The following is a 12,716-nucleotide window of genomic DNA, read 5'->3' on the forward strand; positions in this document are numbered from 1 at the left end:
GTGGTTAATTGTAATCTGCTGATTTATTTAGCATAGTTCACGGTGTGGATGACAGAAGACCCACCCTGGGTGTGAGTGACACCAACCACCAGCCCTGGATAGAATAAAAAGGTAAAGAAGGCTCACAAGCTTCCTGCCAGCCACACCATGAATACCTTCTCCTCTGCCAGGCCTCTTTGTCTTGGAAACAGCTGACTGCAAACTGCAGGATCTATAAACTGCAAGCCAAAATAAACCTTTTGCCCTTTAACTTGTGGATTGCTAGTATTTTGTCCCAGCAATGAGAAAAATATTAAATACCTGGCAAGATGCACATCTTTTAGGGGAGCAGAACTGAGTAACAGTAGTCAAATTACATAGATGGTCACCCTCTAATTCAATATTAATCTATCCCATGTGGTATCAGCAATACCACATGCACATGATTTTTACTGACATAACTGATAACAGCCAAAGTCTGGAAAGCGGAGCTGGGGAGATAGCTCAGTAGAATGAGTGCTTCCCTGGAAAGCACAAGGGTCTGAGTTCAATCCCTAGTTCTGAAAAAAGAGAGAGAGAGAGAGAGAGAGAGAGAGAGAGAGAGAGATTTTTTCACCTTTTTGGGCTGGTGAGATGGCTCAGTGGTCTAAAGCACCTACTTAGAACAAGCTTAGCAAAGCACAGGGACCACGGTTCAATCCCCTAGCACCACATGCCAGCCAGCCCCGCCCCCTGGTGGGCTGAGCTGGCCACACACACACACACACACACACACACAAATAAAATTTAAAAAATAAAAATTAAAAAAAAAAAAACTCAAAGTCTGGAAAGCACCTAAGTGCCCATCAATAGGAGTGCCTGAATAAATTACAGTATACCCAGAGTATGGGTACTTGATGGAGACCACTGTGAAGTGGCTCTGAGCAGGATCTAATACTGACCATTTGGCTTTGCATGTTTACTTGTGAGTCTGTCCAAGGCCTAGACCCTTTGTCTGGAAATGGGCAGCGGACTCGTAAGTGAACCTGTGAGTCACTGGTCACAGCTGAGGCCTGTAATGGCCAAGACAAGACCACAGCTAAGGATACCTGGCTCCAACTTCAATTAATTAGATAAAAACTAGCTGCAGGCACCCCATTCTTGGGTGGAGACCTTTCTGGAGATAACAGTTTCTCCTAAATTAACATAATGTCTTACTTGGAGAAGTCCTGGAGTAGGTCTTGCCTTTCTTCAGTATTCCCCTCCTTTGTTTTGAAAACTTTTTTTTGATGTATTTGGTACAGGGTCTCACTAAGCAGCTCAGACTCAGTGATCCTCCTGTTTTCAGTGTCCCTAGTGCTGGGATCACAGGTGTGCATACACCACCATGCACAGTCTCCATGTCCGGTTCAGGGTGCCCAGGGGCAGGGCCAGTGCAGTACGTGATACTGAATCCCAGTCCTGAGTTATCTTGCTTGCCCTGTTTTGAAAACTGAACAAATATGGCCCCCAGAAGTTCCTCATCTTAGTTCAAAATTATACCACTTGACTCATTTAAGCCTTCATATCCAGTTGTTTGGAAGACTGCAGGCCAGATCAGTCCACAGTAACTAAGGGATGATATTAATGTGTTAGGTATTTATTGTGTATTTATAAAGAGCCCTCCAAAATACAGCAAGGAAAAAAAGCCAGGTATAAAACAGTTTATGGCAAACTATTTTGCTTCTCTTTGCAAACACAAACAAGAATACGCCAAGGAGTAGGTAGGAATGGTCACCCAGGAGGAGGACAGGAGACAGAGTGAAATCCACGGGCCACAAGGGAAGGCTCCCCCAATGTATTCTTTCTGTGTTGTTGTTGTTATTTTAGTAAGGGTCTACAGGGTTTCACTACATAGATTGGACTTATAGTGATTCTCCTGTATTCAGCCTCCCAAAGAGCTGGGATTATAGGTGTGCGCCACCATGCCCAGCCTCCCCCCAATGTATCCTATCACAGTCTTGCCACTACAACCATGAAAATATAAGCACAGCTTTTAAAAATGGAAATAAACCAAAGCAAATGAACCAAACTACATAAAAGGACAGGAAAACTCCAAAAGAAAGGAGTAATTTTTAATTTCAAAAACCACCATTTTTTATCTGACCTAAATATAGTTTGAATTTGTGACTCCTTTTGTCTCACAAACCTGAAGCAGCGCCACTAGCCAAGATGGGGTGATCTCTGTGCACCTATCTTCACAGAACATGGCAGGGCACCGGAGCAGTGAGCAAAGGAGGAGGGAGGGCCTGCTGGGGAATTGTCCCCAGAGAAGCAACAAGTTTATGGCAGTGCAATGGTCACCAACAGACAACAAAACTATTAAGCAGGCAAAAATCTTACAACGAACTCTGTATAAGAAGGAATAAGTTGAAGACATCCCAGTCTAAGGGTCAAGTTCAGAAGCAGCTACAGAAGGACAAGCTACAACACCAAGTGCACAGCACACCAAAGATTCCCTGCCAAACCACTTGAATATGAAAGTAACCAGGTCCTGAGCTGGAGATATAGCTGAGTGGTCTAAGCACCTGTCTGGCAAGTGCAAGGTCAGTTTGATCCGAGTTTGATCCCTGGCACCACATGCCGTGCTGGCCCTGGAATCCTGGATATGCTATGCAGGTCCAAAACTATAATCCCAGCACTGGGGAGGCTGAGACAGAAGGATCACTACAAGTTTGAACTGCACAGTGAGATCACGTATCTGGTAGGTAGGTAGGTAGGTAGGTAGGTAGGTAGGTAGGTAGATAAGTAGATGGGTGGGTGGGTGGATGGACGGATGGACGGACGGACGGACAGACAGATAGCAGGTCCTCCCCTAACACTGGCCTGCGGGAAATCAGAGGAATAGCAGAACAGATTAAAAAGGGTGGGATGTGCTACTAAGGAGCAAGAGATTTGAGATGATAACCAAACTTGCTGCTTAGATTTTGGGTGGAACAAACCAACTGAAAAAGGTATCTAGGATAATGAGAAATCTAGCACAGGCAGGTCAAATACAAGCATCTTGGCATCTCTGTGAGAATGGCATGGTGCTTTACACAGACAATACGCCATTCACAGGTGAAATAATGTAACAAGGACTGGCCTTAAAATAGCTGAGCCCAGAAATAGCTCAGTGTGCAGTGCTTGCCTGGCATAGAAGTCCCAGAGGTTTTTTTTTTTTTTGGGGGGGGGGCAGAACCAGGGATTGAACCCAGGCTCTTGCACTTGCCAGGGAAGCGCTTATTCCACTGAGCCATCTCCCCAGCCCCAAGTCCCAGAGTTTGACCCTGGGAGGAAATTGAGGGGCAAGGGAGCAGTCTGGAGATGGGAGCGTTTACATGATCCAGTGATATGTCCCTTCTGCCAGAGCACCCAATCACAAAATATGACACTAAAGTATCTGTTGATAAGTGCACAACAGCAATTTCAGAGCCTATGAGGCACCAATCACAATGCTCAACAATTAAAAGCAACATTTTTACCTTTATAACATTAAATATTTAATTAAGCTGTGTATGGCGGTTCTTGCTATAACCCTAGCATTCTGGGAAGCTGAAGCAAGGAAGATCACAAGTTCGAACCCAGCCTGGGCCACCGAAGTAACTTATTGACACCCTGACTCAAAAAATTCCTAGCACCATAAAAATGTAATTCCACGAAGCTAAGTGAATTCTGAGCTGGCCCAAGGCCTTGTGTAGATAGTCATTGGCGGAGCAGAGTCAGATTCCTACTCTAGCCACCCTGTTCTAGAGCCAGCACCCACTTGGGCTTGTGGAAGCTTAGTGACAGGAACAGGAACTCTTATTTCTGAATAAATTCCTTCAGTGCAATAGCTTTCCTGTAATGTTTCAAGATTCTGTACTCTTTTCTTGGTTGTGGGGAAAAATGTTATCACAGATTTATATACCCCAATGGTTTCAACTAAATTTGAATTATTGGCATCAGACTCCCAAGAATAAAGTATTTTAAACAAACAGAATCTGAATCTGTAAATCTCCTAAATTAGGGGCTTTAAAACATGTATTAATAACAAACTCACTACCTGATTCTCATGCAAAGCCTGGGAATTGCTGCTCTATATAACACCCAGCAAGTCCACCACCTACTCAGTGTCTCACATTCTGGGACAAGACTTTAATTTTCAGTACTTACTCAAATGGCTGAGTAATGGTAGGTATCCAAGTTCTATCACTGACTTAGCGAGTTTTCTTTAAAATGCCAGGGGTTTGAAAGATTGCTGTTCTAACTCCAAGTGACTGAACTGTCCCACTGGTAGGAAAAATCCAGGGAAGTTCTAGCCTATACATCAGGAGCCAGCAAATGGCACTAGCACACAGCTGCTCAGAAGTACCAGGCCTGGGGATACTGACCTGAGTCTGCAATCTAGCAACGATGTCCTTCCGGGCTTTCATGACAGCATCTAGCTTCCCTGAGACCATGATGGAGAGGCCTTGGTCTTTGGCCAAAGAGAGCTCCAAGTGAGCACCGGTTCTCTGCATGATCTCAAGGCAGATTTTTGCTTGTTCACCTTCTCCAAATTGATTCATGTCCTTATATTTTCTTTCCTCTAGGGGCACATGGAACACCTGCTCAAAAAAAGGGCAAAAAAGGAGAGTTTTAAGATGTCAAAGAAAGAGGATCGTCAATACAGAGTTAGGAATATATCTTCATTTGCAATCCCATGCTTACAGGGACCCTGGAATGGAGCAGAGGGTCAGGAGCAGTACCTAAGGTCAGAGGTCTGGCATTTAGTGCAGAGAACTACAGACTCAACACATGTGCAGATAAAGCACACCTAGGAAGGAGGTAAACATGGCGCTGAGCATCTGCATGGGATGGGAGAAGGCAGAGAGGACACACAGACCTTCTCACACATTAAAGCAGCACCCTTGGGGGCCAGGGAGATAGCTCAGTGGAATAAGTGCTTGCCTGGCAAGCACAAGGTCCTGAGTTTGGTCTCTGATACCACCAAAAAACCCCCCAAAAACCAAAACAAAACCCAGCACCTGCACCAGGAGCAGAGGGGGCTCCACACAGGGACCTGAAGCCTGGTCAGGTACCAGAGAATGGTAGATGATTCTGCTAAATGAAGCACGGATTTAAGAAAAGGCTGAGAAGGGGTAAAAGTGGAAGGGTAAGGGGTCAAGTAACCTAGTCAGGGATCTAAGCCACCATGCAGAACATTTAACAGGATCATTAACAAGACAGCACCAGGGTCGTAACAGAAAGATGGGTGTATGGCTGATTAAAAGCATAGAGGAACAGGGTTTACTGTCACGTGAGCGGTAATTTCCCTGGATGACCAGGCATGAGTTCGCAGAGAAGTCCTGATGCCTCTAGGGTCTCTAGAGACACTTGGACAGCACAGAGGAAGGCACAGAAAACGGAGAAACTGGTGGCTTCTAGGCAGGCTTGTTGGCGTGGACCACGAAGGCTGGGCTTCAGTGCAGGGGTGTACAGAGCCCACACATCTGGTAAGCACTCCTCCAGCAAAGTGTGGCCCAGCTCTCGGGGTGTGAGGGATGACAGCGAGCGTGGCAGGAGCGGTCTTTCCCAAGCTCACCTGGGATGAGGCTGCTTAGGCTGAAGATGCTCTCCCAAACAACCCACACCTTTGCATGTCCACACCCTGCACCAGACCCGACCACTTCCCACAAGGGAGCTATGGCGACAAGGAAGGGTGCCCCTACCTGAGTGATGACAGAGGCTTTGATGGGCCGGATCTTGTTGCTCCAGGCCGCAGCAGGTTCCCGGGCACTCTCCAAGCAAGCTGCTTTCTCAGGAAGCGGCGGGAAGGCATCCTTGTAGGTCGGAGGGTCGCTCTCCTCCTCGGAATTTAACGCGGCCACTGGGCCGACCAACACAAATTAGGGGAGACACTGCTCTTAGTGCTCTGCACTACACAAAGCTCATCTTAGGATCCGCCCCTAAAAGGAGGCGCAGTCCGGCCAGAGCGACAATAAACCTCCCAGGTTCTCCTCACAGAGCCGGGGCGTCACCAAGCCCAGTGCCCTCCCAGTTCCCGACAGCTCAGCCCACTCCTGAGTAGTCAACGCAGACACGAGGAGCCCCGCTCTCCTTCTGGGCGAGTGAGTCTGAGAGCAGGCCCCACCAGAGTTTTCTAATAGCACACCTAGAGGCACTAAGCAGGCCTTTAAACTACAGAACAGTCTGATGGAGTTGCCCAGTACTGCCTGTAACAACTTCCACTGAGGTACACGCTATAACCCTCAAGGTCTAGCCACGTCCAGCAAAAGCAAGATCCAATGAAAATATCGTGAGTGTGTGCACACACAGGCAGAATCGGAGACCTTTAAGACCGGGCCTGTGCTTGCGTCCAGGCTCATGCTTGCTAGCCCAAAAAAGAGCAGTAAAATGTGGCTAGCATGACCAAGGAAGTGAACTTCATATTTTAATTTTTAAATTTAAGACTCAATATTCAATATTCTTATTGGAAAACTTAACGTGGTGTAGGACAATGTACTCTTTTTTAACGGAAAGATTTTAGAATATTTAACTACATATCAAGGAATTTTTTAGAAAATTTAGCCTTTAAATAAAAATGTCCTGTAGAGGCTGGGGAGATAGCTCAGTAGAATAAGCGCCTGCCTGGTTAAGTGCAGGTTCCTGAGTTCAATCCCCGGTACCACAAATACATAGATAAATAAATAAAATTGTTCTGTAGTTATAAACATGTACAAGATTTTGAAGGAAAAGAAAATAAATCCAAAATTGTACTAGTTTTTTTTCTTTAATACATCAAAGAGATGCTGCGGGAATAGAGTTATAGGCATACTGGGTTAAATGAAATATATTAAAATTAATTTTATCTGTTCCTTTCTACTTTAAGACAGGCACCGGAAATGTCCAAGTTACCTCTGTGCCTGGCATTCTGTTCTCCCAAGTGGGGCTGCTTGTCCTGGCCACCTGTCACTTACAGTGTGGAAACGAGGCTTGGCCTGCCCCTCAGGAGGCTCGCAGAGCTCTGGGATGCATTACAAGCAGCCTAGATCTAGTGCCCCACAACTGGGACAGCACCAAAGACCGCTACTGACCCCAATGGTCTAACTCATTGGACATACGTACAGCTCACACCTCCCTGGTACGTGGCCAGCCCTACCATCACAATTAGCAATTCCCAAGAGTGTGTACTAGGACAGCCTTTCTATGACAGGCACACAGAATTTGGCAACATATGGAAGGAGCAATGGGTTAGGAGTTATTAAGAGCACACGAAGGGGTTATTACCTTTGATTTGTTGTGGAACCAGCCCACTTCGGTGTTCAGCAAAACTCTCTTGGGTCAAAACTGCAACAGAACTCATGGTTGATCTCACACCAACACGCAATCCGGGTAAGCCACTAAGACAAAGGAGAAGGAATCAATGAGGAAAAAGTCAAAATACAGCTGACTCTATGCACTTATTAACCTACGGATTTTAACCAACCAAACTACACATTTTTATTTTCCTCACCATCTCTGACGTAAGCTGATACTCAAACTACAAATGGATAAATGCAACTAAAGGAGAGTCCTCTTAAAGGTTGCTTGTCACTGAGGAGGCTGACCTCTGGTCAGGAGACCCAATACCAGGATGCTAGCGGTTAGTCTACAAGGGACATCCAGAAACACTGTGCTCATCCCAAGGGTCTCAGAGACACAGTCGGTAGCACTCTACAAATCACATAAACAGTTGGAACAAAAAGCCAACCTAATCCAGCGGGGATCACAGGGGCTCATCCAGGGCCTAAACAGAAAAACTTCAGGATTCCTGGCATGGCAGGCAGCAGCAGCCTCACAGTGCTTTGTGGTGATAATAAAACAGGCCCACATGGTATGGTCAATGTGCCTGATGCCTGTGAACTGATCATTTTCCTCCACTCTGACTCGCAGGTGTGGGAGGGATTCACCCCGGGGGGAGAACCTGGCCCAAGGCAGAGTTACTCAGTTCAGGACAGCCAACACGTTCAGTGGGGTATGCGCTGAGGGCCACAGCTCCCTTACTTGGAAAATGGGGTGCAATTCAGCAATCTAAGGTAGGCGTTTAGATTTTTCTCTCCCATAATTCCCATTGCCAGCACATGGCAGAGTTCATTTTTTCACCCAACCATGCACCAAGTTGTCTTTCTTACACCAACTCAGCAAGAAGTATAACAGTGGAAGTAATTTAATATAAAGAAGTGAGTTTTTTGGGTTGGGGAGGTAGCTCGGCAGTCTAAGTACCTGCCTGGCAAGTGCAAGGACCAGAGTTCAATCCCCAGCGCTGAATGCCATGCTGGTTCCAAAACTGGACATGATGGTGTATACCTGTAATCCCAGCACTGGGGAGGTTAAGACAGGAGGATCACTGAGTCCGAAACGTATCCAATAAATAAATAGCGAAATCCTGTACCAAATAAACTTTAAAAAAATTAATTTAAAAAAGTGAGTTTTTAATTTTTACAATCTGAGGGCCGGTGAGACAGCTCAGTGGACTAAGTATCTGCTTAAGCAAGTGCAAGGACCATGGTTCGATCCCCGGTACCACATGTGGCACCAGCACCGGCCCCATCCCAGGGTGTGCTGAGTCACTGACACAGCCCAGGTATGATAGTGCTTGCCTATAATCCCAGTGCTGAGGAGGCTGAAAACAGGATCACTACTAGTCTGAACTGTGTTGTGAGAACCTGTACCACATACATTAAAAAATAAATAAATAAATAAATAAAATCTAATAAGACTTGTTTCCAAGTTCAGAAAACTAAACTCTGCATTCCAAATTGTCCAGCAAGATCCCAATTAGGATAATTCCAAACACATCTGACATCCAACACTGAAAAAGGAAGGTGCAGGACACAGCTGAGGGACACACCACTCAGACTGCTGGAGTAGAGGTGAAGTCGTGGCAAGGTCTAAAGGTACCAAGGATGAACACTGGGGCCAAAGAAACCCATCCTTGTCAGACTTACCAGCAAAATGGTCAGTAGCCAGAAAGTCCGTCCTGAGGCTGCCTCTGTCAGCCTGCCAGCTTTTGCTAGTGGGATTTAGAAAGGAATAGAACAGAAAAGAAAACCAGAGAAAAGTTACTTATTTGCTTCTTTCTACCCAGATCCTTTTACTCCCAACCAGAAAAGGTAAAAATCTTTTTACTCCTGGGCTGCTACTACCAATACTTTGGGCAAAATACACAGGAGAGGAAAAAAAAAAAAAAAAATTGAAAGCCCTGTTCTTCGGGCAGTGGTTAAAAAAATTAAAAATTATAATTAAAAAAAAAAAGTTATATACATTATCCCTGAAACACCTCAGATTCTCAGAGGACAACACTTCCAGGGATCCAAGGAAATAATCTCTAAATATCAGTACTTTCAGATTTAAGCATCAGGAAGCCTAATCCTCACAAAATTATCAGGCTGTACTGTGGGTGCCCCCACCCTCCCTGCACCCTTGTAAGTGCTGGCCATCAGTAGACACAGAACGCAGGTATCTGAGCTCCTGAGCACTCAGAGCGTGCCAGAGGACTTATCCTTTTGTAGTTCTTGGTAACTCTGCAGTTCCTGTTTTTCTTGCTGTTACCCTGCAAAAGTCCTTCAGTGCCTTCTAATCCAGCAGGGACTTAGAAACCAGGTCATAACATGGTAAGATCAGAAGAAACCTTGACAGTCTTTCTGGGAAGGACCAAAAATTATTCCATAAAGTGAGCAGATGTGGGTCACTCTGCCTCGGCTCCAGGTGGGTCAGCAGCATGCCACTGCATATAGCCCTGTGTGCTTTTCAAACTGACAAAGGTGGACTCTGTCGTGCACTCTGAGATGGAGAAACAAGCAACAGGAATAGCACTGTCTCTTATGACCGCAGTAACCACGGATTCCCAACAAGAGCAGACTTGGGTTAAGGGCCAACAGGAAACATACATAAGAAGCACACTAGCATGGCTACTTTGGCTTAGATTTTTCAAAAGTTTAAAAGCAAGGTCTGGGGCTGGAGAGATGGCTCAGTGGTCTAAAGCACCTACTTGAAACAAGCTTGGCTAAAGCACAGGGACCGCGGTTCGATCCCCAGCACCACATGCCAGCCAGCCCCGGCCCCTGGTGGGCTGAGCTGGCCACACACACACACAATAAATAAATGTAATAAATAAAAATAAATAAATATTAAAAAAAATAATAAAAGCAAGGTCTGAGTCACCTGTGGAAATCAGTATAAGCCCAGGGCTGGAGCTGATCTGGGGGCCCCTCTTGCCACCCAGTGATATGCCCTGAGGGGGTTAGGGGACAAACTAATGGGGAATGCTGGAGAGCACTGCTAACAAATTTTAACCTGTAAATTTTAAAGATTAAGGTAAAGCAAAAAAACCCTGTTGAACCACAGTCACAGTAGCACATGCTAGGATTCTGCATCTGGCCAGTCTGCATGGAGCTAGCACGGAACCCAACAGTATTGTCCATGCTGTGGGACCCACCAGGCCCTCTGTGGTACTATCCCCAGCACTGTGCTTACTCCAATCACATGGTCTTCCCTTGAGGCCACAAAATATCTGGCTGCTACCCGCCCAGCAGAGTGGCCTCAGGTCCCAATGTCGTTTCTTAGACCCAGCAGCCCACCCTCTCAGCAAGTCAGGTTCATCTGTGAGACCTCAACCACACTCATATTCTTGCTCTCTGCTGCCACCCACAAGTCCCCCTTCTTCCAGGACCAGACAAATTTTCAGTGCCCTGTGACAGATACTGAAATGTTGCGTACAATACCCTATTACCTGCATGGAGCCACGGAAGGCCTGTTCTGCATTGGTTATTGGTTCTCCTCAGAGCAAACACTGTCTGCCTGGAGTCCATTTCAAGCCCTTACTTTGCTTCCCTTGGTCCACCCAGCTTGAGAATGAAGGCTATACAGCTGAGCCCACTGTCACTACACCAAGAGAGAACTTGGAGCAGTGGCTGAAACCCTTCCCTTGTGCAATCAGGCAGAGTTGTCCTCCAGATTTCAAAGGCAATCTGTGAGCACTTGGGAGAATGGATCACAACCAAACACATTTACACCTAGTGTTCTGGCATCATCCAATAGAGCTTTGTTTATTTTCTCAAATCCCATTTGAAACAAATCAGTTTTAAACATGTATCTGATGACCCATGTATAAATGCAGACAAGAATCTTTATAAAGGGCCAGCTCATGCTTCCCAAGGCCCCAGACACCAGCCCAAGTCTGCTCTAACCTGTATCTAGTGTGCTATCTCTGCCACCTCTGACAACTCTCAGAGGCCCATTCAGCTGCACCTGGGTTTTCAATGCCCCAAAGCAGTAACTACAGCTGAACACGGCCTCCATCTTGCTCTTCTATTGGCTAAGTTCCCTGGAGACCTGAGGCAGGTCCTTACCAAGAACCACAGCCCAACATGGGTTTGTCCCATGATGTATGACATGAGCCAGTCACAGTGCTCCTATCAGGATGGAAATGGACTCTGGATATTCCTCTACCCAGTTTTTGACCAACCAGGGACAGGAAACTCAAGTCTTCAGTTGTGGGGGGAGCAGTGTTTTCAAGTTTCTCTGTGTGGCTGTTAAGAATCTGCCCAAAGATCAAAGATGTACAGGAAAATCTACAGCTTCTTTTTCCCTTTCGTCCAAAGGGAATGATCACACTACAGCCCCACAGGCTGCTCACAGCTAAGATCCCCACAGAAAGCTGGGGTCAAGCAGCACCAAAGGCCACAGACCTCAACTTAGTCTCAACCTAGACTTCAGGTTTTGTTTTCCTGGATGCAAATGTCCACAGGGGAGAGATAGTCATATATTAATATGTAACTAAGCAGCCAACAGAATAAGAACTGAAGGAAAAATGTAAAAGCCAACAGCATCTTCTTCTACCCCTAGAACTGGGCCACCCAGAGTCTTTTCAGCAGAGAAAGTGAGGTTGTGACAGCTGCGACAACATAAGCTTGGTGCTATGAAGCAGACCCTGAAAGGGCCTAAAAAGAAAAATTTAAGACTTTACTGCTTTTGCACTAGGAAGTATTTGATTTCCTTCTAAGCTTTGCCAAATATCTATACAAAGGCCACAGCCTGCAGAAAGGACTCAGTTCTGCTCCAGAAGTTCTATGCCAGCCTGGTTTAAGACTCCAAGACTGCACAAAAGGCCAGACCAGCTGAGACCCAGGTGTCTTCCAAAGTTAAAGCTGCTTTCTTTCACGTCCACAGAAATCCTGCACAGAACTTTTTTTTTACCCCAAAGTACTCAAACACCAGGATAAAATTTAATCCTGCTCAAAGAAAAGACGGCAAGTCAAGGTCTCAGGGCGCCCCACACAGGGCACACAGAGGCCCAGAGCTCTCGGAGTTGGACTGGCCTGCGGAGGAACTTTCGCAGATGCCACCTCAGCATGGCCCTCCCACAGGCCTAGAGCGCCCGCGGGCGGGGACAGGCTTAAAGGAACAGTAGCCCACTCGGCCTCCCAGTCTTTCATCCAAATTCGGTATTTTTCCGTAATGTATTTTTCATCCGGGGACCCTGGGGTGCATCCAAGTTGAACTCCACTGAGGAGCAGGCGGCCACCCTCACCACCTAAGTCGGTGGCAGGTGGAGGTGCGGCCGGCCTTGGCCTGGTTCAGACCCTCGCCCGCCGGGCTGGGCGGCTCGGTTGGGGTGCTTGGATCCCTGCTCACCCGGTGACTGGCATGGGGATGAAAGGGAAAAGGCGGTCGGCGCGGGGGAGGGGCCCTTGGGCGCCCACGTCACCAACCTGGCCAGGTCGTCGCCCCTCCCC

General features: G+C 46.7%; 1 protein-coding gene across 2 annotated transcripts in view; it reads right to left on the reverse strand.

Moving 5' to 3' along the window:
• Positions 1–12,716, reverse strand: part of Hdlbp (high density lipoprotein binding protein) — a 71,804-nt gene that overhangs the window by 27,282 nt on the left and 31,806 nt on the right. For both annotated transcript variants that reach the window (XM_004637367.3, XM_023722231.1), the window contains exons 2-5: positions 8,928–8,992; positions 7,228–7,340; positions 5,670–5,827; positions 4,350–4,565 (exon numbers count right to left, since the gene is read on the reverse strand). In XM_004637367.3, the coding sequence (XP_004637424.1) occupies positions 4,350–4,565; positions 5,670–5,827; positions 7,228–7,303 (450 nt within the window). In that variant the 5' untranslated portion in view covers positions 7,304–7,340; positions 8,928–8,992. The remainder of the gene's footprint in view (positions 1–4,349; positions 4,566–5,669; positions 5,828–7,227; positions 7,341–8,927; positions 8,993–12,716) is intronic.

The sequence above is a fragment of the Octodon degus genome, unplaced genomic scaffold, assembly GCF_000260255.1.
Source record: "Octodon degus isolate 3935 unplaced genomic scaffold, OctDeg1.0 scaffold00089, whole genome shotgun sequence".
In the NCBI taxonomy this organism is placed as follows: domain Eukaryota; kingdom Metazoa; phylum Chordata; class Mammalia; order Rodentia; family Octodontidae; genus Octodon; species Octodon degus.